Source organism: Sorex fumeus, unplaced genomic scaffold (genome assembly GCF_029834395.1).
Source record: "Sorex fumeus unplaced genomic scaffold, SorFum_2.1 ptg000265l, whole genome shotgun sequence".
In the NCBI taxonomy this organism is placed as follows: domain Eukaryota; kingdom Metazoa; phylum Chordata; class Mammalia; order Eulipotyphla; family Soricidae; genus Sorex; species Sorex fumeus.
Window position 1 is genome coordinate 1,330,530 of NW_026606322.1, and position 26,295 is coordinate 1,356,824.

A 26,295-nucleotide genomic window follows, 5' to 3' on the forward strand; every position below is an offset into this window, starting at 1 on the left:
AAATATTGTTGGCATTTTAATATGAATTAAGATAATTGAACCACAGAGTAGCATATTGTATGTCCTTAGAAGAGAATAACTGTGTTTAGGCTAGAACCAGAGATCATTTCTATTTATTTTATTTTCCTCAGAGCAACTCCAGCAAAAGTCTGAAGAAATTAGCCAGTTACTGAATAAACCAACCGTGGGAAGCTATGAAATAGCTTCTCAGACTTCTTCCCCAGATGTCTGCAGTGAGGGCACTCAGGTAAGTAAATGTATTCTTTGGAGGTTGGGGACTATGGGGCATGGGGGAATGGGACACACCTGACTGTTCCGAGGACTTTCTTCTGATTCTGTGCTCTGGCATCGCTCCTGGCAGTGCTCAGGGGGGTCATAGGTAGTGCTGGGGATTGGAACTTGGGCCAGCTGTGTGCAAGGCAAGCTTTACTTGATGTACTCCTCTCTGGTCCAAAATGTGCACTTTAAGTGAACATGATTCATTTGTCTTTGCTGCATTTATTCTAATTTACTCATACCTAATGCTAGAGGGGGGAGGGAGGGGAGAGAGGGGAAGGGAAGAGAGGGGGGAGAGAGTGCAGGAGGCAAAGAGATACCACAATTTTTTAAATTGAGATACCACAATTTACAGTATTACTGACAATAGTTTTATGCGTACATTTTTTTTTTGGTGGGGGGAGAGGTGCACATCTGATTATGCTCAGGGCTTACTCCTGCCCCCGTGCTCAGGTATCATTGGGGGTCTACCATATGGCGTGTCAGGGATAGAACCCAGGCCTGCCGCATGCAAGGCAAGTGCCCTACCTGCTGTACTATTGCTTTGTCCCTATCAGTCATTTTAGCACTGTGCACCCCTCTCTGAGGGCCTGCTTTCTTTCACCAGTGTCCCAAGGTCATTGTTCATCCACCCCTTGTAAACCCCCTCAGTTCTGTGGGTCAACTCTCCATTTCTATTACCTTTGGTCCTTTGTTGCTTGAGTAATTTTTTCTTGAAACCTTTGGCTATTTGTATATTTTTGTTAAATGTCTGTTCAAGTCACTTGCAAATTAAAAATATATTTTCCTCTTTTATTTATTTTCAAGTTGTTAGAAGTTCTTTATAGTTGTTAGGAGTTCTTTATATAGTTTGAGTGCCAATTGATAATCAGGTGAATGTTAACTGTTTTTTTTCTCACACAGTGGCTTGTTCCTATTCATTTTTTTATGATAGTTTTAATTGTGGTTACTGTGTTTGGCATATCGAATATTTTAATAGCTTTATCATTTTTAAATTATTTTAATTCTCTTCTGTCTGAATCATTTTCCTAAACCCAAGTCATGGAGATACTTTTTTCTCACACAGAGTTTTAGCTTTCACAGTTAAATTTCTGAAGCCTCAACAATATTTGTTATTATTCATTGAGGTAGTATGGTTAGTAACAGGCTCCGTATTATTGTTCTATACTTGTAATGTTCTGGAGGTTTTTGGCTGCTGGGGCTCTGCTTGGGGTAGGGAGGGAAACTCAACTCACCCCCCTACTAAGGGACCTGGTCAGGATGGCCTGCCGTAGGGGCAGGAGATTCTCCGTCCCTCTCAGAGAGCCCAGCAAACTACCGAGAGTATCCCCCCAATATGGCAGAGCCTGGCAAGCTCCCTGTGGTGTATTCAATATGCCAAAACCAGTACGAGTCTCATTCCCCTGACCCTGAAAGAGTCTCCAGTATGGCACCATTGGGAAGGATGAGTAAGGAGAGGCTGCTAAAATCTCAGGGCTGGGACGAATGGAGACGTTACTGGCATCCGCTTGAGCAAATCGATGAACAACAGGATGACAATAATACAGTGATACTTGTAAAGTTGCTTCACCATCCCCACTGCCAGTGTTCCACAGGTATGTGTGTGTGTGTGTGTGTGTGTGTGTGATATAATGCCCAGGTTTGGTTTTTTGTGTTCATATGACTATCCAATTGTTTCAGCACCATTTCTTTTTTTTCTTTTTTATTGAGGTTATACTGGTTTATAAAGTTGTATAGTCTACAGGTGTGCAACATTATAAGTTAGTATCTGCATATGTTGAATTATTTTCAGCACTAAAAAATCTTAATTCCATTGTTTGTCATATAATTGTCCAATTTTAGTCCATATTACTTTTCCTTCTAGAAGCAATACTGTCTTTTAATCAAAAATTTTATGTTTCTTTAAGTGACTTAGGTGTGTGAAATAATTTGGTGTTTGCTTCTGGCTTATTTTACTACGGCTTTTTTATCTGTGTTGTTGCAAATGGCAGGATTTCCTTTTGTTGTAACTGCGTAATGTTCCATTATGCACATATACCACATTTTCTTTATCTAATCAGATGTTGATTGGCCGAAATATTGTTCCCAACTCCTACTTTTGTATTATCATTATTAAGGCTTCAGATACACAAGGCAAGTGGTTTATGGCTGGGCTGCATCTCTGACCCTCTTTAACTGAAATAAATGATGTTATGGTAAACACTGGGTTTGTTGGTAATTTATCTTGAAATTATTTGGCTTTTCTCATGTAAATATTTTGGTATCTTCTTTTGGGGGGGCAGGGTGGCTTTTGGGGTCATACCAGGCAATGCTCAGGGATTACTCCTGGTTTTGCACTCAGAATTACTCCTGGCAGTGCTCTGAGGGACCGTATGGGATGCAAGGTATCAAATCTGGGTTAGCCACATGTGAGACAGATGCCCACCCGCTGCTACTATCACTCCAGCCCAAGCTTGTCATCTTTGTTAACAACATAGTTAAGTCCTCTTCTCAGCTCGTATTTTGCTAGATTCATTTGTCAATTATCCGTCCATATGCTGGTACCGGACTCTTACTACTGTAACTTATGATTTATCTTGAAGTCAGATGTTATCGCTCCTTTGACTTTCCTCTTTTGAAGATCATTTTAATCATGCCAAGTCTTTGCTTTTCCACAGAAACTATACATTTTTTTTCTAGAAATGCTGCATGGACCTTCAAATTGACAATCTGTTGAGTCTTTCAATGAATTGGAAAAATTGCTATCTTAATGTTACTAAATTTTTCAGTCTATGAGTATGATAAATCTGCTTATACAAAACCACTAAGTTTATAATGATCTTATTTCATTAATGTTTTATAGTTTTCACTGGAAGGATTGTACTTTTTTTTTTTTTGCTTTTTGGGTCACACCCGGTGATGCACAGGGGTTACTCCTGGTTCATGCACTCAGGAATTACTCCTGGCCGTGCCCAGGGGACCATATGGGATGCTGGGATCGAACCTGGGTCGGGCTGCGTGCAAGGCAAATGCCCTACCTGCTGTGCCATCACTCCAACCCCAGGATTGTACATATTTTACAGTTTATTTTGAATTAATTCATATTTTAATACTGTTAAAGATGGAGTTTGAAGTTCACAATTAAATTTTGCTTGTGAATTTATAAGAATCTGCTACTAGACACTCATTTACTTTTTAGTTCTTATCTCCTTTTGTAGAATTCTTAGAATCTTACAAAGGCTCATGATAAAACTCTAATCAAACATTTTGGATCTTATTTTTCTCATATAAACATTTAAAGTTATACAGTTTATGCTAAGCAAAGTCTGATGTGTTTCTTATTTTTTTTTAATTGACTAAGACTTGTTTTGTGTCTCAGAATTTTGTTTATTTGGATAAGTTTTCCTTGTGTACTTGAAAGTGATGTGTATTCTGTCAGTGCTTCATAAGTGGTTTGAATCAACCCTTCAAATTACATAGCTTTCTGTTCGTTAGAGATTTAGATTTAATTGTATGCATAGAATTTGGCATTTTCCTTAACTGTAAAATGTTGTACTCTCATTGTTCCTTCTCCCTCACATTCTTGCAGCTATGTTTGTCTCAGAAACTTCTTAGAAAGACTTGTGGATTTCCCCTTCCTTTCATATTTTGTTAATTTGATTTTTTAAAACTTTTGTTTTGTTTTCTGGGGCCATACCCAGCAGTTCTCAGGGTTTACTCCTAGCTCTGTGCTCAAGGATTCCTCCTGGTGGGTTTGAGAGACAATATGAGGTACCTGGGATCAAACCTGCTGAGCCACGTGCAAGACACACTCTTTACCTTCTGACTCTCTCAGCAGTCCTTCCCCCACCTTTTAAAATTGGTTTATCATTGGTTTATAGTACCATGCAATTTAGGATATATAGCTTCCACCTCTATGTTATGTATTATTCATTGTATACCCATCAATAAAGGCCTCTACTCCTCCCTCCCATTCCCTGTCTTTCCTTCTGGTAATCACCGTAGTCTTCACTGAATCTAGGAGTTTGTGATTTGGGGTTTTTGGGATTTTTTTATGTGTTTGGTTTGTTTTGATCATTTTTTGCTTTGGTTATTTATGTTCTCCATGCCAGTGAAGTCATTCAGTAATTGTTCTTTACTCCCTTACTTATTTTACTCAGCTTAATCATCTCAAGTCCCATCCGTTTTATCTCAAAAGGCACAGTTTCTTTTTCCAGGATAGTGTAGTACTCTCTTTAGTATAAATGCAGCAGATTCTTTAGTCCATCATCTGTCAATGGGCATTTATTTTAGTTTGACTATTTTGAATGTTCCTTTGAATGTAGGGGTATAAATATCTTTTCAAATTAGGATTTGCATATGCTTTAATAAGTTGCTTGAAATTGTCACTGTCACTGTCCTCCCGTTGTTCATCAGTTTTCTCGAGCGGGCCCAGTAACGTCTCCATTGGAGACTTTGTTGTTACTGTGTTTGGCATATCGAATACGTCACGGGGTGCTTGCCAGGCTCTGCCGTGCGGGCGAGATACTCTCGGTAGCTTGCCGGGCTCTCCGAGAGGGGCGGAGGAATCGAACTTGGGTCGGCCATGTTGGCTGTGTGCAAGGCAAACGCTCTACCCACTGTGCTATTGGTCCAGCCCTTAGAAATAATATTACTGTATAATAGGGAATTTCCATTTTTATTATTTTAATGAATCTCTATGCTATTTTCCAAAGCCAGCTACACTAGTTAACATTCCAACCAACAAGGTCCTGTGCGGGATGAGCGTGGTGGTTGGGAGTTAGACTTCACCTGGAGAATGAGGGAACCCTGGGACCATTCCCAGCAATGTTGGGCCTAGTAGTATGGACCTAATGCCTGTTGCTCAGATGGCATTGTGGTACGCTTGGGCAGTGCTCAGAGCCACCACGTGCTCCATGAGGTGGCAGGGAATCTTACTGCTGTGACTGCCCATGCAAGGCATACACTCCAGTTCTTTGGAGATTTAAAAAAAAAAAATACAGGTGATCAACCTTTATACCAGGTTGCATTAATGTAATAATATGTTATTAGTGGATTTGAAAGTATTGTGTGCTATGGACTTGGGATTTTTGTCTTTGTATTATAGCCTTCAGTCTTCGATTCAAAAGCCAATATATGCGAAGTTTTATATGAAATATTTTCTCTTTCTGTTTTTGAATTAAAAGAACAAATTTCAAAGATTACCAAGGCAGATAAAGTAAATGTGTTTTGAAGTATTTTTGAGACGATGCCAAGGGTTTTATGAACATTCATATGATAATTTCTCCCTGTCAGACTGTCAGACACTGTCCTCCCATTGTTCATTGATTTGCTCGAGTGGGCCCAGTAACGTCTCCATCATGAGACTTGTTGTTACTGTGTTTGGCATTCGAATACGTCACGGGGAGCTTGCCAGGCTCTGCTGTGGGGGCGAGATACTCTCGGTAGCTTGCCGGGCTCTCCGAGAGGGGCAGAGGAATCGAACTCGGGTCGGCCATGTTGGCTGCGTGCAAGGCAAACGTCCTACCGCTGTGCTATCATTAATTATTATTTTTCTATACTCTAGGCATACTCTGAAGAGGATCTTACCTTTTTGCAGAAGCGTGTGGTAGAATTGGAGAATGAAAATGGAGCTTTGCTTCTTAGTTCTAAAGAGCTAGAGGAACTGAAAGCTGAGAATGGTATGTACAAATGAAAACTGTAATGCTTGTTTTCTCAATCCACAAGTGCCTCTACTTTTTTTTTTCCAAATTGAATCACCATGAGATACATAGTTAAAAAGTTGTTCATGGTTGGGTTTCAGTCATACAGTGTTCCAACACCCATATGCAAGGCAAGGGCCCTGCTCGCTGTGCTGTTGCTTCAGCTCCTCAAGTAAATTTTGTACCATTTCTTGAACTCTAAGGCAAATATTTCCAAGCATTTTAAGTTTAGCTCAAACTTAGTATTAATATCTTGATTAGACTATTCATACTATATTTTTAATATATAAACTAAACCCCACAAATGCAGCTAATAATTCAACTTACTCAAAATATTTCTTTGGAATTTTATCTATGATGTGGTTTTTTTTTTAATTTTTAAGATTCTGTTCTTAATTTTAAGAACAGTCCCTGTCACTTTCATGGAGCTCATTATGGTTTAGAGGTAGTAAAGGGGTTCTGTTCTCTTTGCTGTTTCCTACAGGGATTAATTGACCAAGACTTTCTGTATTAGTTTCTGTATCTGGTCTCATAAATTATCTTTGTTTTTAGTGCCATGTACTTAGTTTAATTCACCTTTTAGTTCCTTCATTTCTATCACTGCACCTTTTTTCTTCAACACACCTTGTAAAGTCTAAATATAGTATGTGCATTATAGTCATTTGCTTGGCAAATATTCATTCATCACTCTCCAGCTGTCTGTGGTAACTTTCCTATTATGCCAGGTACTTCTTTTATTGTGGGGATACTGCTCTGAACTTTTTAGTGGGGAGATAGACCACATACATGAATATAAGAAAATTTCAGAGTGGAATTAGGACAAAAATAAAACAGGTTGCCACATTGTGCCTGGGAAAGATGAAAGCAGCATGAGAGTGGTTGGAGTGGGCCTCTCTGAGGGTTTAGAACCTGAGTGAGGGAAAGGGCAAGACATTTAAGGAGACTAAACAAAGGACATTACAAGAAATTGCGGGGCGAGAATCTTGAAGTGTGAATATATTTCATATGTTTACAGATGATCAGAGGGAGTAGGAAGAATAAAAAAGGGAGTAGTGTAATAGGAGGAGGTTAGAGAATTAAGTGGGGGCAAATCATGAAGGCATGTTACGACATTTGTATGTCCCATAAAAACCTGTAACCTCTTTCACTTTATCTTTCTTAATCTTCCAGAAAGATCATAAACTACCTAGGAACATTTACTCTTTTTTCTTTTTTTAATTGATCTCCTTAAGATACACAGTTACAAAAGTTGTTCACCATTGAGTGTCTGTCATACAACGTGCCAAAGCCCATCCCTTCACCAGTGTACATTTCCCACCACCAGTGTTCCTAGTTTCCCTCCCACTCTCTCTGCCCAGCCTGCCTCTATAGAAGACACCCTCCACCCCTCCTTTTAGGCACTGGGGTTGCAGTACTGTTACTGAAAGGTTATCATGTATATCACTGTATCTCCTTTCAGCACCCAGTTCTTGTCCAGAGTGATCATTTCCAATTTTTGTCATGGTGATCCCTTCTCTGTCCTAACTGCACTTCCCCACAAGTTGTAGCAAACTTCTGATCATGGACCAGTCCTTCTGGTTATTGTTTCTACTGTCTTTGGTTATTATTCTCATACTCTATGAAAGTTGAGTATTTTTATCCTCCAAGGTACTGCTACTCTTTTTAGACATTTGCATTGTAGTAGAACATGGAATAGAGCTCAGGAGATTGGATTCTGATTCTGGTGCTCTGTGAAGTAGCTGTAGGTCATATCATTTTCAACATGTGGTCCTTGAAGAGATTGGGTAGCTTTCTCCCAGTGCTAAAAATTGGATGTTTTTTTGGACTTGAGCGATAGTCCAGCGAGAGGGCGTTTGCCTTGCACGCGGCTGATCTGGGTTTGATCCCTAGCATTCCATATGGCCCCCTGAGCACCACCAGGAGTAATTCCTGAGTGCTTGAGCCAGGAGTAACTCCTGTGCATCGCCAGGTGTGACCCAAAAAGAAAGAAAAAATGGATTTTTTTAAAAAAATAATTTATTTATTTATTGAATCACTGTGGGGAAAGTTACAGAGCTTTCAGGTTTAGGTCTCAGTTATGTAAATATCAAACACATTTCCCTTCACCAATACTTATTTTTTACCATGAACCGCTGGGCTGGAGCGATAGCACAGCGGGTAGGGTGTCTGCCTTGCACGCAGCCAACATGGCCAACCCGAGTTCGATTCCTCCGCCCCTCTCAGAGAGCCCGGCAAGCTACCGAGAGTATTCGATATGCCAGACACAATAACAACAAAGTCTCCAATGGAGACGTTACTGGGCCCGCTCGAGCAAATCGACGATCAACGGGAGGGCCTTTACTTTTACTTTACTTTACTACCACGAACCCCAATAGAACCCCACCTCCCACCTCTCCCAATTCCTGTGAGGCAGATGAGTTCTGGTTAACACTCTATCTACTTTGACTAGATTCATTGTTTCAATAAAAGATGCACCATTATTATTTAGATTTTACCCCCCCCCCCCCCATCAGACATGCTGAAAAAGCATTGTGAAATGATTTGCTTTCTACAGCTGGGTTCAAGAATTAAATGTTGTCGCGCGATCGCGATTGCGGCCGCGTGGTTTTGGATTTCTGCTATTTTACTTATTAATCCTGGAAGTATTTCTACTAAAAGTTAGATAGTTAAGAGATTGGTTTCTGTGCTCTGGAGTCGTGGTCGTGCCGGAGAGCCGCTCGTGGGGGGCAACTGGTGACCTCGGTAGGGCGTGAAGGACGGGCCGGAACGCCCCCCTTCCCATGAGGTTTTTGTCGCCCCTGACCCCCGGCTCATACCTGCTGTCCACAAGGCTCCCGTGCGGCCGCCATCTTGGATTTTTTTAATGAACATAATGAGAAGATATTGAAACTGCTTTATGAGTGAATCCAAGATGTTTATTATGAACACAGTGGGGTGATGGATCAATTAATGCAAATTTATTGCTCCAGAAGCCTCATACATTAATCACAAAAAGAATTGCTTATGTTGCATGCTCTGGTTTTCTTCTCTTTAAAACTTTCTACTTTTATGCTTTACTCAGGTTAATAGTTGTCACCTCATGCCATTCATCTATTTCTTCCTCTTTTTTTGCCACTTCTTTATTTCAAAAAGATGAGCTTTTTATGCCCCCTCCCTCCAACTATTTTTTCTGGTTGGGTTTTTGTTTGTTTTTGTTTTGGGGCCAGGCTTAGTGTTGCTCAGGGCTCATTCCTGGCTCTGTGCTCAGGGATCTCTTCTGGCGGGCTCTGGGGACAGCCAGATCAAATCACAGCTGGCCATGTACAAGGCAAGTGACATACCTGCTGTGCTATCTTTTTATGGGTTTTTTTTTTGTCTTGATTACTTAGTGTATCTCAATTACCTCCCATTTTCTTTGTTTCTTTTGTTTGATTATTTAATGTATCTCAGTTACCTCCTATACCATCTTGTCTTTATTTTATCACATATATCTCCTAAACATGTTTATTTTATGGCTTTCAGAAAAACTGTCTTCTCAAATTACTTTCCTGGAGGCTCAGAATAAAGTTTCAGAGTCAAATAAAGAACTAAGTGAGGTAAGTAATGTTTCTTTAAAATAATAAGTTGAACTAGATGAATCAAACTTAGAACATTTTCAGAAATTTTTATTGTTGACAGAGAATTGCCTTACCTAGCAAGTGAGATCAGTTAAGAAAGTCATAATCAGTATGCATCATTGAATTAGTTTCTGAATACTTGAAAATGTTTTTGTTTAATAGAACCAGTACAGGAGTAGTAATTTCTTATTCAGGAAAGTTTATCAATGAAGAGGTTAGATAAAAAACTTTAATTTTTTACTACCAGTTGGTATGGTTTTACTTAGGATTAGATATAAAAGGATATCTTTAGAAATGGCGTTTTGTATAACCTAAAAAGTGCTATATATGGTTTTCTGAATATTGTGTTTTAACTTCATTGTATTGTATTTATGCAGTTACATTTAATTAATACTTGTCCCTTTGTAACTCTAAGAAGACCTCCTCTTTTTACTTCTACCCTTCATTTCTCCTATTCCTTGGTATTTTTGTTTCTGTAATCTAGAGCCAGTGTTTAACATAAACTTTTAATACCTGAAAGTTTTTTTTTTAAATAAATTGGTCCACAGTTGTAGGGGTTGACTAATTCAAAATAGAAGGGTAGGCCAGCAGTTTAGAGCAGTAAACCGGAAGAGCTTCACCTTATTTTTTTATTTATTTATTTTTGCTCTTTGGGTCACACCCAGTGATGAACAGGGGTTACTCCTGGCTCTGCACTCAGGAATTACCCCCTGGCGGTGCTCAGGAGACCATATGGGATGCTGGGAATCGAATCCGGGTCGGCCGCATGGAAGGCAAACGCCCTACCCGCTGTACTATTGCTCCAGCCCCAGAGCTGCACTTTAAATTGGAAGGAAGTCTCCTGTTGGAGTACCCTGTTTTTTGGAGGGAGATGGTCAGTCAGTCTTTTTTGGTTTTGTTATTAAGCCATAACTGTTTAGATAAATCCCCTGTGGCTGGAGAGCTAGAACAGAGGGCAGCAATGCCTTGCTTTTAGCTGACCTGGGTCAGTCCCCAGAGCCCATATGGTCCCTCAGACTTCATCGGGAATGGTCCCTGAATGCAGAGCTGGGAGCAAGCCCCGAGCACTGCTAGGGGACCTCTCTACCCCTAATAGATTAGTTCCACACCTAATTATGAAGTGATTGTCTGCTTTTTTCAAAGTCTACTTGATTAAATATTACCTTACCAAGAAAAAAAATGCTTTTACAGAAATTTCAGGATTTATGTTTGACCAAATATTTGAGATAGAACATTCTAGCTAAAATACATAATACATAAAATTATGTATTTTATGTATTAATAAAATACATAATACATAATACATAAAATTAACCACGTTACTTGTTAAATATGTTTTCCTGGGGTTATTAATGCTCTCCACAAAATTTTGTTAAGGGAACTACGTTTTGAAATTTATAGCATTGTATCAATACACCGTGAAGTGATCAATATCAAGAAAATGAGTTCCAGGTTTCCTTACATGTTATGGATATAGCTTGGTCTCACTAAAAATTGATAGTTTACCTTTAGTTAGATTTTCAAACTAATTTTAAAAGTACTTAGAAATTTTGTGTAGGAAGGAGCTTGGACTAAAAAGCTTTAGATACTAAAATAGTATCACCTTTTAATGCTAGTTTTGGTAACATGATTGCAACTTTTTTTTTCTTTAACAGATCAACATAGTTGATGTTAGCAAGCTTGCTAAGGGAAGTTTTCCTATGGAAGAAAGTGGACAAGATATATTTGAAAACACATTTTCTCAGAAACATAAGGAACTATCAGTTTTATTGTTGGAAATGAAAGAAGCTCAAGAAGAGATTGCATTTCTTAAATTGCAGCTCCAGGGCAAAAGACCTGAGGATGACCCCGAGATCCTTAACCAAAAAGAGATGAAACAGACTGAGAGTGAAGGAATATTGCTTGAAGGTACGGGGCATCATTTTTCCCCGATGCCAGATGCTGACAGCAGTCTTCCAGAATCTGAAAAAGAAGAGCAGATAAACACTAAATATCAAAGTAGAACATCTGAAGAAATACCTTTAACTGATGCTGGAATGGAATTGAAATCAACAAAGCAGGATGAATTTAATAAGCCCCCTTCAGATTTATCAAGTATTTGTCAGTGTCACCAGGATGAATTGGAAAGACTAAAAGATCAAATTTTGGAACTTAGTAAGGCAGAAGAAATCTATGAGAAAAACTTAGATGAGAAAGTAAAGGAGATAAGCAGCATGTCCCAGCAGATAGAAGAGCTTAAGGATAATGCTGAAAAAGCCAACAGTGCACTTACTGCTTTATCTGAAGAAAAAGACCAGCTTCTTTCTCAAGTGAAGGAACTTAGTATAATAGGAGAGCTGAGGGCTCAGGTACAAGAGCTGGAAATGAACCTTGAAAAATCAGAAAGTCAAAGAAGACTTGACTATGAAAGTCAAACAGCTCATCACAACTTGCTTACAGAACAGATTCACAGTCTTAACATAGAAGCCAAATCCAAGGATGTGAAAATTGGAGTTTTACAGAATGAACTAGATGACATGCACCTTCAATTTACTGAGCAAAGTACACTAATAACAGACCTTCAGAGCCAGCTTCAAAAGAAGGAAAGCGAAGTACTTGAAAGAGAAGAACATGTTAAGGACATCTCAAATAAGGTAGAAGAACTTTCACAGACCCTTTCACAGAAGGAACTGGAAATAGTAAAGATGGACCAACTCTTACTAGAGAAGAAGAAAGATGTGGAAACTCTCCAACAAACCATTGAAGAGAAGAATCAACAAGTCACAGAAATCAGCTTTAGTATGACTGAGAAAATGGTTCAGCTTAATGAAGAGAAGTTTTCTCTTGGGATTGAAATTAAGACTCTAAAAGAACAGCTCAATTTATTATCTAGAGCTGAAGAAGCCAAAAAAGAGCAGGTGGCAGAAGATAAAGAAGTTTTTCCTGACAAACAGAATAGTGAGGAATTGAATTCAGAAGGGCTAATCATAAGTAAAGAAGAATTACAGCGCGAATTAGAACTTGTAAAGAAAGAAAGTGAGCAGAGAAAAAGAAAACTCCATGCAGCTCTTATTAATAGGAAGGAACTTCTACAAAGAGTTAGCAGATTAGAAGAAGAGTTGGCCAAAGTGAAAGGTGAATCTAGGAGTGAGATTTCAGTCAGTGAGATTGAGAAAAGGGAGGTGGAGGGAGATAAAGAAAACAAAGAAGACTCAGAAAAATGTATGGCTTCTAAGTGTCAAGAAAAAGAAATTTCTTTACAGCAGGCTCTGTCTAAAAAAGAAATGGAACTCGAACACATAAGGAAGAATTTAGAAGAAAAGCTAGCAGCTGAGGAACAATTACAGGCTGTGGTCAAAGAGATGAGTCAGAACTTGCAAGAGAAGACAAACCAAATAGATTTGCTCCAGGCAGAAATTGTTGAAAACCAAGCAGTTATACAAAAGTTAGCTGCAGGTAAGGAGAATGCAGGTGATGGGGGTTTAGCAACACCTGTAAAAGAAACAGCAACAGTCAGTCCGATAGAGGCAGGTAGTAGAGAACACTGGCAACCGGAACTGGAAGGTAAAATAATGAATCTTGAAAAAGAAAAGGAGCAGCTTCAAAAGAAGCTACAGGAAGTGTTAGTCTCTCGCAAAGTGATTCTAAAAAAAGCACAGGAGAAAGAAAAACATCTTAGGGAGGAGCTGAAGCAACAGAAAGATGACTACAATCACTTGCAAGAACAGTTTGATATGCAAAGCAAGGAAAATGAGAATATACGACACCAGCTAAGCCAACTTCAGATTCAAGTAAAAGAGTTTACAGACAGAAAAGTCTTAGACACTGAACAACAGGAGCCAGGATCTCTCACTCAAGGGTTAGAAGAACCTTTATTCAAAGCTTCAGAGCAGCAGCTTGCCCAGCCAGAGTCCAGTTTATGCCCAGACTGGCCTTCTAATCCAGGAGGTGCAAGTACCCTGGAGGGTAATAATCTTATTGCCCAAATTAAGACACAACTCAAAGAAGTAGAGACTGAGAAAGGGGAGCTGGAATTGAAACTTAATTCTACAACATGCGAACTTACAAAAAAATCAGAAGAGATATTTCAGTTACAAGATCAATTAAATAAACAATGTTTAGAAATAGAAAGCATGAGGATAGCAGCCCATGAAGCTGAGGCCCAGGCTGAAAGCCTGAGGCAGAGATTGGAAAGCTGTCAACTAGAAATTACTGAGTTAGCACATTTAAGAGAACTACAGCCTGAGCTCAGTGAACTGAGAAAGCTCATAGACACGAAGGAAAAAGAAGCTAGATGCCTTTCTGAACAACTTAGTGAGAAAAAAGCAGTTCTTACTCAAATGCAGTCAGAGATAACAGAACAAGAAGATTTAATTAAGGCTCTTCATACCCAGTTGGAAATGCAAGCTAAGGAGCATGAAGAGAAGATGAAGCAGTTACAGGTGGAACTTTGTGAAATGAAGCAAAAAGCAGATGAGGTTGGAGAAGGAAATAAAGCAAACCAACAGATACAAAGAAAACTACAAGCTGCTCTTATTTCCAGAAAAGAAGCACTGAAAGAAAACAAAAATCTCCAAGAGGAGTTGTCTTTGGCTCGAGATACCATTGAAAGCCTTACCAGGTCTCTGGCAGATGCGGAAGTCCAGGTTACTGCTCAAAATAAAGAAAAAGATACCATTTTAGGGACCTTAGCTCTTCTTCAGGAAGAAAGAGACAAACTCATTACAGAAATGGACAGATCTTTAGTGGAAAATCAAAGTCTCAGTGGCTCTTGTGAAAGTCTGAAATTAGCTTTAGAGAATCTTACCGAAGACAAAGAAAAGTTAGTGAAGGAAGTAGAATCTTTGAAATGTTCTAAGATAGCAGAAAGCACTGAATGGCAGGAGAAGCACAAAGAATTACAAAAAGAATATGAAATTCTTCTTCAGTCCTATGAGAATGTTAGTAATGAGGCAGAAAGGATCCAGCACGTGGTGGAAAATGTAAGGCAAGAGAAGCAAGAGTTATATGCTAAGTTGAGAAACACAGAAGCAAGCAAGAAAGACACAGAAAAGCAGTTGCAGGAAGCTGAACAGGAAATGGAGGAAATGAAAGAAAAGATGAGAAAGTTTGCTAAGTCCAAACAACAGAAAATTCTAGAATTGGAAGAAGAGAATGACCAGCTTAGAGCAGAAGTGGGCCCGGGAGGCGGGACATCTAAAGATTGTATCGAATCACTTCGAGTTTCCAATTCCTGCATGAAGGAGGAACTAGAAAGGGTGAAAATGGAGTATGAAACCCTTTCTATGGAGTTTAAGGCTTTAATAACCGAGAAGGACTCTCTAAGTGAAGAGGTCCAAGATTTAAAGCATCAGATAGAAATTAATGTATCTAAATCCACTAATCTAGAGGCCACAGAGAAACATAATCAGATGGATATCATTGAAGAGACACAGTCTGTCCTGATTGAGACTGAGGAGCAAGACTCTTTGAATGTGAGCACAAGGCCTGAAAATTTAGGTTTTGTTCCACTAGAAAACAGTACCAAGCCCAATATTAGTGAGAACATTAGCTCACATGAAATTAATAACTACCTACAGCAGATTGACCAATTCAAAGAAAGAATAGCTGAATTAGAGGAGGAAAACCAGAAAGAAAAAGAATTTAGCAAGACTTTAGAAAATGAGAGAAACACTTTGCTGACTCAAATAGCAGCAAAGGAAGGTGACCTGAAAATGCTTCAGGAAGAAGTCATCCAAATAAAACTGCTAAATCAGCAAACCCACGAAGAACTTGCCAGAGTGACCAAGCTAAAGGAAGTAGCAGAAGAAGAGAAAGATGATTTAGAAGAGAGGCTTATGAATCAATTAGCAGAACTTAATGGCAGCATTGGGAATTATTACCAGGATGTTACAGATGCTCAAATAAAAAATGAGCAACTAGAATCTGAAATGCTGAATCTAAAAAAGTGTGTGACTGAATTGGAAGAAGAAAAACAGCAGCTAGTAAAGGAGAAAACTCAGGTGGAATCAGAAATAAGGAAAGAATATTTAGAGAAGATGCAAGGTGCTCAGAATGAGCCTGTCAGTAAAGGCCATGCAAAGGAACTTCAGGAATTGTTAAAAGAGAAGCAACATGAAGTAAAGCAACTGCAGAAGGATTGTATCCGGTACCAAGAGAAAATCAGTGCTCTGGAGAGAACTGTTAAGGCTCTAGAATTTGTTCAGAGTGAGTCCCAAAAAGATTTGGAGATAACCAAGGGAAAACTGGCTCAGGCAAATGAATGCTGCAAGAAGACAGAAACTGAATTAGCTAGTTCCAGAGTACTATTAGATGACACTCAAAGTGAAGCAGCAAGGGTCCTAGCGGATCACCTCAAATTGAGAAAGGAACTTCAGTCAATTAAAGATTCAGTTAAAAGCCAAATAAAACAAAAGGATGAAGATCTTGAACGAAGGCTGGAACAGGCAGAAGAAAAACACCTCAAAGAGAAGAAGAATATGCAAGAGAAACTGGATGCTTTGCACAGAGAAAAAGTCCATCTAGAGGAGACATATGGAGAGATTCAGATTACTTTGAACCAGAAAGATAAAGATGTTAAGCAACTTCAGGAAAACCTGGATAATACTGTGGCTCAGCTTGCAGCTTTTACTAAAAGCATGTCTTCCCTCCAAGATGATCGGGATAGAGTGATAGATGAAGCCAAGAAATGGGAGAGGAAGTTCAGTGATGCAATTCAAACCAAAGAAGAAGAAATTAGACTGAAAGAGGAAAATTGTAGTGTTCTAAAGGATCAGCTGAAGCAGATGTCCATCCATATGGAGGAACTGAAGATCAACATATCTAGGTAAAGAAGTAATAGCTTCTGGGAAGGAGAGGAGCGGGGGATTCTTCCAAGGTTATTGAAGATAAGGAAAGTCACTATAGAACTAAAGTAAAAAGGTAAAGGCCCTCCCGTTGATCATCGATTTGCTCGAGCGGGCCCAGTAACGTCTCCATTGGAGACTTTGTTGTTACTGTGTCTGGCATATCGAATACATCACGGGGAGCTTGCCAGGCTCTGCCGTGCGGGCGAGATACTCTCGGTAGCTTGCCGGGCTCTCCGAGAGGGGCGGAGGAATCGAACTCGGGTCGGCCATGTTGGCTGCGTGCAAGGCAAACGCCCTACCGCTGTGCTATCACTCCGCTTATAGAACTATTTTTATTTAATACTGGGCAACTAGGCTGGAGCAATAGCACAGTGGGTAGAGCATTTGCCTTGCACCCGGCTGACCCGGGTTCGATTTCTCTGACCCTCTCAGCCCAGCAAGCTACCAAGGGTATCCCACCCACCTGGCAAGCTCCCTGTGGTGTATTCGATATGTCAAAACCAGTAACAAGTCTCATGGTGGAGACATTACTAGTGCCCGCTCAAGCAAATCAATGAACAAACAATGGGAGGACAGTGCTACAGTGCAACTGTGGAACTAATTTGACCTAAATTTCCCTGAAACTTGTATTTTCTTGTGATTTAAAAAAAATTGATTACTTTCTGCCGAAGGTTGTATTAACATGAAAAAGCCACGTTTGCCTCTCTTTTTATCTTTCTGAAGAGAGATCTTTGTTTTTATTTCTATTTTGATAATCCACGGTGCTTTTAAATTTATTGTTCTAACCTCTAAATAGTCTGACTTTTCTCTCTTTCATATGTCACATCAATTCAAACTACATTTGCCTGCTTAAAGAACATTAAAGAGTAATGTTCTTTAAATTTTAGTTTTATAATACTTTTTAAAATGAAAAACTGTCATTGCTCCCCATATTTTGTAGGTGTCTACTTGTAGTAGAATCTGTTATTCTGAGACTATTGACTTCACTGTCCTTCAACCAAGATTATTTCTTAAAGAAACATAACATTACCTTATTTGGAACAAAGTAAAGCAAAATTAAAGAAAGCATTGCCCATAGTTGTGTCACAAAAATAAGGAGAGTTTTTTGGAGTTTATTATTTATATATAAATATTTAAGTGAAATATACATTAAAGTAGAGCATTTAGTAGCGCTACTAACACTTCATTAAAAAATGTTTGAATTATAAAAAGCACTTTGAATTATATTCATATTTATATATTTTGCACATCCGAATACATGTTGCTAAGATCTTTAGTTAATGACTTCCTTTTAAAATTAATGGCTTCCTTTTTTCCCCAGACTTGAACATGATGAGCAGACTTGGGAGTCCAAGGCCCAGACAGAGGTCCAGCTTCAGCAGAGGGTCTGTGATACTCTACAGGAAGAAAACAAAGAACTTTCCTCCCAGCTAGAAGAAATACAGCAGCTATACCACAAATCTCAGAATGAACTAGCTAAGTGGGAATCAGAATTTAAGATTCTCAGAGACCACTCAGCTGATTTAAATAACTCTTTAGAAAAATGTAAGGAAGATGAAGAAAATTTGAAAGGAATCATAAAGCAACAGGAGGCTGATATTCAAAATTGTAAATTTAGTTATGAAAAGCTGGAGACTGATCTTCAGGCCTCCAGAGAACTAACCAGTAAGCTGCATGAAGAAATTAACTTGAAAGAGCAAAAGATTATAAGCCTTCTTTCTGAGAAGGAACAGGCAATCCAAGTAGCTGTTGCTGAACTAAATCAGCAGCATGATAAAGAAATTAAAGAATTGGCAGATCTTCTATTCCATGAGGAACGGAATAGTGTCTTAGATGGAGAGAATAAAAAAACTGTTCACAAAACAAATCAGCTTATAGAAGCATTGAAAGCCATAAAAAATGAAAACATGCAACAGAAGGCTCAGTTGAATTCCTTTGTTAAGTCCATGTCTTCTCTCCAGGATGACCGAGACCGCATTGTTGGTGACTACCAAAAGCTGGAAGAACGGCATCTCTCAGTAATTGTAGAAAAAGATGAACTCATCCAGGATGCTGCTAGTGAAAATAATAAACTTAAGGAAGAAATTAGATGCTTGAGAAGTCATATGGATGATCTCAATTCTGAGAATGCCAAGCTAGATGCAGAATTAATCCAGTATAGAGAAGACTTAAACCAAGTGATAACAAGAAAGGATTGTCAGCAAAAACAACTCCTTGAAGCTCAACTTCAGCAGAATAAGGAGCTGAAAAGTGAATATGCTAAAATAGAAGAAAAGCTAAAGGAATCTGAAGAAGCAAAGGAGGACCTGCTGGCATCCTCTCTTGCCCTCCAGGAGGAAAAACAAGGTTTATCTAAAGAGATTGAAAACTTGCAGTTGTCTATATCCCAACTAAAGAGACAAGTGACAGCCTTGCAAGAAGAAGGTGCTTTAGGGATATTTCAGGCCCAGTTAAACACAAAAGAAGAAGAGATTCAGAAGCTAAGTTCTACGCTTTCCTTCTCTCAGAAGAGAACTGCAGAATTGGAAGAGGAATTGGTTCGAGTTCAGAAGGAAGCTGCCAAGAAGGTAGGTGAAATTGAAGAAAAACTGAAGAAGGAATTAAAGCATCTTCATCACGATGCAGGGATAATGAGAAATGAAACTGAAACAGCAGAAGAGAGAGTGGCAGAGCTAGCAAGAGATCTGATGGAAATGGAACAGAAACTACTCATGGTCACCAAAGAAAATAAAGATCTTACAGCACAAATACAGTCTTTTGGAAATTCTATGAATTCCCTGCAAAATAGTAGAGATAATGCCAAAGAGGAGCTTGATGCACTGAGAAAGCAGTATGATGCCAGTCTAAAGGAGTTGGCACAGCTGAGAGAAGAGCGGGGCTCCTTAAACAGAGACAGAGACGTTCTTGTTTCTAAAGCGGCCTTTCCAATACATGCCACAGAGGACAGTACCTTCTCTCATCTTGAGAAACTCAACCAACAGCTTCTGTCCAAAGATGAGCAGCTGCTTCACTTGTCCTCACAACTAGAAGATTCTTACAACCAAGTACAGTCCTTCTCCAAAGCTATGGCCAGTCTACAAAATGAGAGGGATCACCTGTTAAGTGAACTGGAGAAATTCCATAAGTCAAAGGATGAAAAGCAGAGATCTGCAGTTGAGCCCACAACGAGCCCAGCTGAAGTACAGAGTTTAAAAAAAGCTATGTCATCACTCCAAAACGACAGAGACCGACTAGTGAGTGTCTAGTTCTCTCTGATCTGCCTTTGAGAGTTTTGGAACTTTAAAATTGATTTTTAGTTCTATAGAAAAAGATCAATTCTTATACGTATCACCTGTGCACTTTTATGCAATTGAAGGTTCTGTTTGATCTTAGAGGAACACATACACTACTTAAATTATTTTGTATATACCATTACAAGTTTCCTTTATGCAAATTTTTCTTTTTTTTATTAAAAAAGACTAATGGAAGGAGAGGCCAGGAGATAGTACAGCAATTAGGCTGCATTTCTATCATGCATCTGACCTGGGTTTTGATCCTTGGCATCACATGGTCCCCTAAACATTGCTGAGTGCATCCCTGGAGGTCCCTTGAGCACCCTAGAGGCCTCCAAAGCAACGCCTGGGTGCATTGGTAATCCCTGGTACTGCAGAACCTGAGCAACACTATGTACCCTTAGGCCCTTGATTGAGTCACTGACCCAGTTAGCTGAAAATTGCCTATGGGCCCACTGAGCACCACTTAAGAGTCACCCTCTCATCCCCTCCACCCAGCCCCCAGGTCTTTCAAATAAAGACTAAAGGATGGGCTAGAGAGAGAGAATTACGGGGTTAAGGTATTTTCCTTCAGTGAAACCTGGTTTGGTCTCTGGTACCACATAGGGTTCCTAAGAACCATCATCGCTCCCCACCAAAAAATACAAAGACATATTTTAAAACATAAGTACATGTAAATATGTTTAGATTTTGTTATAGCTAAATTGAAAGAAAGTTATCATGATCACTCACCACCACTTATAATGATAGTTCAATAATATAGGTCGTTAGGGGTAGGAAGAATTCAGGTTTCTCATACTGATTTTTAATGCAACCCCACTTTGTAGGAAGGTTAGTATAAATAATTGGTAAAGTTTTAGTCTACGTTTACTTTCTTTTCTTTCACCCATCAGAGAGAAAGCTAAGGAAGACTAATACAGTAATTATCTTGCTTTTAGTAGGATTCAGTAGTTTAATCAGTCTTCTTTTTTTAAAAAAATGTCTAAGTTAACAAAATTCATAAGTGAAAACTGGATTTACTTTAGCTAAGCCAAGATGTCAGGAGATAATACTATATGACATTACTATCTTGTTTGGCGATTGTTTTCATTTAAGACTTTGGGATATATCATACCATTCCCTTTCAGCCTATAGAGGTTCATTTGAAAAATTTCATTGAGCATATTATTAGATTCCTGTGTATGTAAATCTTTGGCTGCTTTTAGGGGTCTAGCTCTCTTTCTAGTTCTTTTTTTTTTTTTACATGTCTTGGTTTTCTTCTGTGTGGGTTTATTTTCTTTGAAACTCTTTGAAATTCCTGAATCAGAATATGTGTCTTCCTTCTCATAAATGATAGAAATTGGGGCCAGAGCAGTAGTACAGTGGGTGCAGTGCTTATTTGAACACTGCCAACTTGTGTTCAATCTCTTGTCATCCAGTATGGTCTTCTGGACCCCACCAGGAGTGACTCCTGAGTGCAGACTTAGAAGCAAGTTCTGAGCACTTGCTGTTTATTTTGAAGTTTCTCCTCAAAAACGTGTATACTGGACATTGTTAACACTGCATCTCCAGAGTCTTTACAAGAAAGCCTGGTAGTATCCAGTACATAATTTGAAGCATAGAATTGAAAATTTATTCCCTTTTCAAATAGCTAACATTTTAACTTTAGAATACATGTGGAGTGATAGCACAGCGGGTAGGGCGTTTGCCTTGCACGCGGTGGATCCGGCAGACCCCGGTTCGATCCTCTGCCCCTCTCGGAGAGCCCGGCAAGCTAAAAGAGCATTTCTCTCACATGGCAAAGCCTGGCAAGCTACCCATGACCTATCTGATATGCCAATCACAGTAACAATAAGTCTCACAATGGAGATGTTACTGGGCCCTCGCGAGCAAATCTATGAACACCGAGAGGACAGTGCTACAGTGCTAATTTCTTATTACCAAACTTTTAAATTGAGTATTGGGATAATGAGTTTTAATATATACCTGGAATATAATAGGCAGTTTTGTTAATTAAAGTTAATTCCATGATCATTATATTATTGTCACTAATTTTATGTTCAATACCTAACTCTTCTTATTTAATTCTCAAAATCTCTGGTAGGGTCATCCCCCAGAGCCCCCCTAAAGGCATATGGCCTGCTCATTCCAGCAACTTCTACTATTGCCCACCTAAGGTCTTATTGCCCACCTTGTCCCTGTGGTCTTAAGCTGACTGCAGATTTTCAACAACAGTTTTATAATCTCATGAGAGTTACTGTATTTGACAGGGAAATTGAGGCTAAGGAGGTTTTAGGGACACATAGAGGATTATATTATCTACGTGGACAGGATATCTGATTCCAGAGCCCTTATACTCAGAACCACTTGATCTTGACCTTGCTGCCTTCTGAAGTTGCTACTTATATTAGAAAGAAGCCTAACTAGACATGGCTAAGTAGAAAGTCCAGTTCATCATTACACTTCTTGGGAGCTTTCACCCATGAAGAATCATTAAGTCCCCGTTGTCTCCCATTGTTGAAAATCTGCAGTCAGCTTAAGACCACAGGGACAAGGTGGGCAATAAGACCTTAGGTGGGCAATAGTAGAAGTTGCTGGAATGAGCAGGCCATATGCCTTTAGGGGGACTCTGGGGGATGACCCTACCAGCTTGGTTTCATGTTATTTCACCATTTTTGAGATCCTTGCTGCAGTAATTTTTTTCAATGAACTATCAAGTGCTTATAATCTATTGTGGTGTCAGATTTAGTAGTGTGCTGTTGGTGACTTATAAGGAGGTGAATAAGATGTGATGAATCACCCATTTCCTTTTCCTTTGCTTAAAGCTGAAAGAATTGAAGAATCTTCAGCAGCAATACTTACAGGTTAACCAAGAGATCACTGATTTGCGTCCACTGAAGACTCAACTTCAGGAGTATCAAGATAAAATAAAAACATTTCAGATTTTACAAGAAGAACTCAGGCAGGAAAACCTCTCCTGGCAGCAAGAGCTACATCAGCTCAGGTATGACAACCTCTGCTTTTGACTCCTTTTCATTCATTTATTATTACGTTTATTATGAATTGGAGATTCATAGGAAACTGCTGAAAATGCTAGAGAACTCCTGTGTAGCTAGGTTTCACATATTTTCTTTCAATAGTAATATCTTATGTAATTTAATGCAATATTGAAACCAGGAGACTGTCATTGCTATAACTCAAAGGTCTTCAGGTTTCACTGATTTTATATTACTATATTTATGTATATTTATGCAATTTTATCATGTGTAGGATGCAAGAAATGACCACTGTGGCTAAGATATATAGCTGCTCCCTAAATATAAAAATGACCTGTGCACTAGTGGCCGATAATCGTTTTTTCTCTTCCCTCACTCTGAATACTTAACCCCTGAATGTGATTTATAGAATCATACAGATAATTCTTAAATAAGTTTTTCCTTTCACACATCAGAATCTCCTTGAGATCCATTATCACTGTTGTATGTATCAGTAGTTAATTGTTTTTATAAAGAGTATTCAAAGGCATGAATGTAACTTATTTACTTATTTGCCTGTTGGTGTTCATATATATTGTTTCCTAACTTTTACATAGTATAAATAAGGCTCTGTAACCATTTTCTTTTGGGGAGACAAGGTGGGGCACTCCCAGCAATGCTTCAAGGCTTACTTCTGGCTCTGTGCTTAGGGTTTACTTCTGATGGACTTAGGGGACCAAATGATTGCCAGGGATGAAACCCACGGGTGCCTGGTATTGAACTTGGGTCTGCTGTGTGCATGGCAGACATTTTACCTGCTGTACTATTTCTTTGGCCCACATGATCATTTCTGTCTAGATTTTTATGTTGACAATGAATTTTTTATTTCTCTGATATAATTGCTCTGGAGTGTCAGTGCTACACTGTATGGTAAAAATATATGTTATATTTTTAAGAAACTTTAAAACTTCATTCCAGATGACTATCATTTTTTATTCTTATTAGCAATATATGAGTGATTACTTTTAATATCAAATTTAAATAATAGATGCTGCATATTCAGCTCTAATAATATTAAACATCTTTTTATGTGATACCTATGTCATTTTTCATGAAACAGATATTCATGTATTTTGTTCAGTTTCTAATGAGATTGCTAGTCTTTTAATGCAAAGTTTTGAAAATTGTTTCTATATTCTAGATCAGTGGTTTTGAACTACTGATCAATGGAGTGGTTCTGGCCTACAGAAATTTCCTGCAAGTCTGTAAACCACATCTGGTACATCTGGATCCTGTGGCGACACTGTTATAAATACTGATATATAAACACTGATCCATAAATAATCTTTTAGTTTGTTTATGGCAATACCTGGCAGTGCAGTGCTTTGGAGCCAACTCATGTCTTAGTGCTCAGGAATCGTGCTTACTGTCAGAATTGAATCTTGGGGTCACACATGCAAAGCCCATGCAAAGCCCTTTGCTCCATCTCCCTGGCCTGCTATATAAGTATTACTACTATAGATAATTACTTTTATTTTTTTCTTTATCATACACAAAATATTTCTTCTGTTTTTTCCCCAGTCTGGAGATGGGAAAAGGTTGAAAACTGTTGTATAGCTATAAGCTTTTTGTCTATATGTGGTTTTCAGATATTTTCACCCATTTGTAGCTTTTCTATTCATTTTTCTCAACAAAGTCTTTACATTTTGATAAAATATAATTTATTTTATTTAGGGAGAAGGGGGCTTCAGGCTATGCTTGGGCAATACTCAGCTCTACTTAGGGGGTGCTGTGAACAGTGCTCAGGGGACCAGGTGATATAGGGAATTGAACCAGGTCGGTTGCATGCAAAGTAAGCATCTTATACCTTGTACTAGCTTTCTGGCCCCAAGTTTAGTTTTCTTTCTGTTTGACTTTAGTGATTTCTGTTATTCTTCAAGGTCACTGATTTTTTTTTCCCCCACATCCACCTACATTATGCTGTTGATCCTATTGAGTTAGCTTTTTCACTTTGGATGTTTTCATTTTAAAATTTTCATCCACTTCTTTTGTATTTTGTATATTTTCCTTCTTTGTTGAGACTTTGTTTTTCCCTGTTTCCAGCATGTAAATTGCTTGTTAAAAACATTTATTTAATAAGTACTTTACAATTTTTTGTATTTCCTTTATATCGAGCAAATTGATGAACAACGGGAACACAGTGACAGTGACTTTACATCTGTTTCATCTTGGTGTGATAATCTTCCTTTTCTCAACCAAATTATGATTTCCCAGGTTCTTAGTGTGATGTGTGATTTTTGGTTGTGTTTATGAAGATTCTGAGATTCTAAGACTCAGCTGAACTAAAATCTTTTACTTTGGTAGGCTTCTATTGATTTCATGAGAAAGTGTCAATAAGGGGGAGAAAACCACAAATACTTTATTGCCAGATGTAGGGTGAAGTTCACTGGACTTCCCGTTTCACCTTCTTTTAATATTCTTAGGGGAGTAGGGTACTGTCAGCAAAACATGGAGATCTTTGCTCTCTCCTACTTCTCTGATAACAGTGAGTTACCTGCCACTAGATGACAGTATGGGTCTAAGCTACACGTGACTTCCATTGATATCACTAGGATTGTGGAAAGGAACAGGAGCCTTACAAATATTGGGCAGTGATGAAATTTTCCACATTCAGTATACCCCGAAACTGCTGAAGAATGGTTTAGGAGAAGCATCTTGATTGTGTCCAGAGTCCCGGCTTTTGGGCTTTTTCTACCACTACTTCTGTAAGGACGGGGGAAGGAAACCTTGTACGGATTAAGATCAATATAAATATTTACATGTGGTCTCTGTTGACATCACAGTGGGAGTGAAGGTGGGAGAGTCAAGAGACTCACCTTATACCAGTGGGTGCTGGTGACCAACCATGCTAATAACTGGCTCTTTCCAATTCCACCCCACCTGCTGGTTTCCAATCAAGCATGTAAGTTTACAAAACCATTCTGGACATGGGTATGGGGAGGTGAGTGCTTTTTTCATGGTGTTTACCTGGAGTTATGAGGTTATTATCATTAATATTTGTCTTATTTGGCTATCCTTTCCTAAATGGAAAGGGCTGGAGCGATAGCACAGCGGTAGGGCGTTCGCCTTACAAGCGGCCAACATGGCCGACCCGAGTTCGATTCCTCCGCCCCTCTCGGAGAGCCCGGCAAGCTACCGAGAGTATCTCGCCCGCACGGCAGAGCCTGGCAAGCTCCCCGTGATGTATTCGATATGCCAGACACAGTAACAACAAAGTCTCCAATGGAGACGTTACTGGGCCCGCTCGAGCAAATCGACGATCAACGGGAGGGCCTTTACCTTTACATTTACCTTCCTGAATGCTTGGCATACTTTTCTTGGCACCCACTGGTATTCATATTATGAAATAGTCTAATGCTTTGTTTGGAATATGTTTGGAATATGTGGAATTAAAAAGAGGAACACTGAACTGGAGAGAGTACAAGAGATGAGGTGCTTGTCTGCAGGTGGCTTACCAGATGTGGCCCCAAAACAAAACAAAAGGAAACAAAACATAAAACTAGTTGAGCAGCTGGAGAGGTAGTACAGGGGTTTAGGCACTTGCCTTGCATATAGCTGATCCTGGTTCAATCCCCAAGGCTCCATATGGTCCCTTGAAACACCACCAGGAGTGACCCCTGAGCACCACC

General features: G+C 39.1%; 1 protein-coding gene across 2 annotated transcripts in view; it reads left to right on the forward strand.

The window, feature by feature from the left end:
* GOLGB1 (golgin B1) overlaps positions 1–26,295 on the forward strand; it is a 68,385-nt gene that overhangs the window by 26,754 nt on the left and 15,336 nt on the right. For both annotated transcript variants that reach the window (XM_056109468.1, XM_056109469.1), the window contains 6 exons: positions 132–247; positions 5,822–5,936; positions 9,459–9,532; positions 11,209–16,358; positions 17,702–19,613; positions 22,457–22,635. In XM_056109468.1, coding sequence (XP_055965443.1) covers positions 132–247; positions 5,822–5,936; positions 9,459–9,532; positions 11,209–16,358; positions 17,702–19,613; positions 22,457–22,635 — 7,546 coding nt within the window. The remainder of the gene's footprint in view (positions 1–131; positions 248–5,821; positions 5,937–9,458; positions 9,533–11,208; positions 16,359–17,701; positions 19,614–22,456; positions 22,636–26,295) is intronic.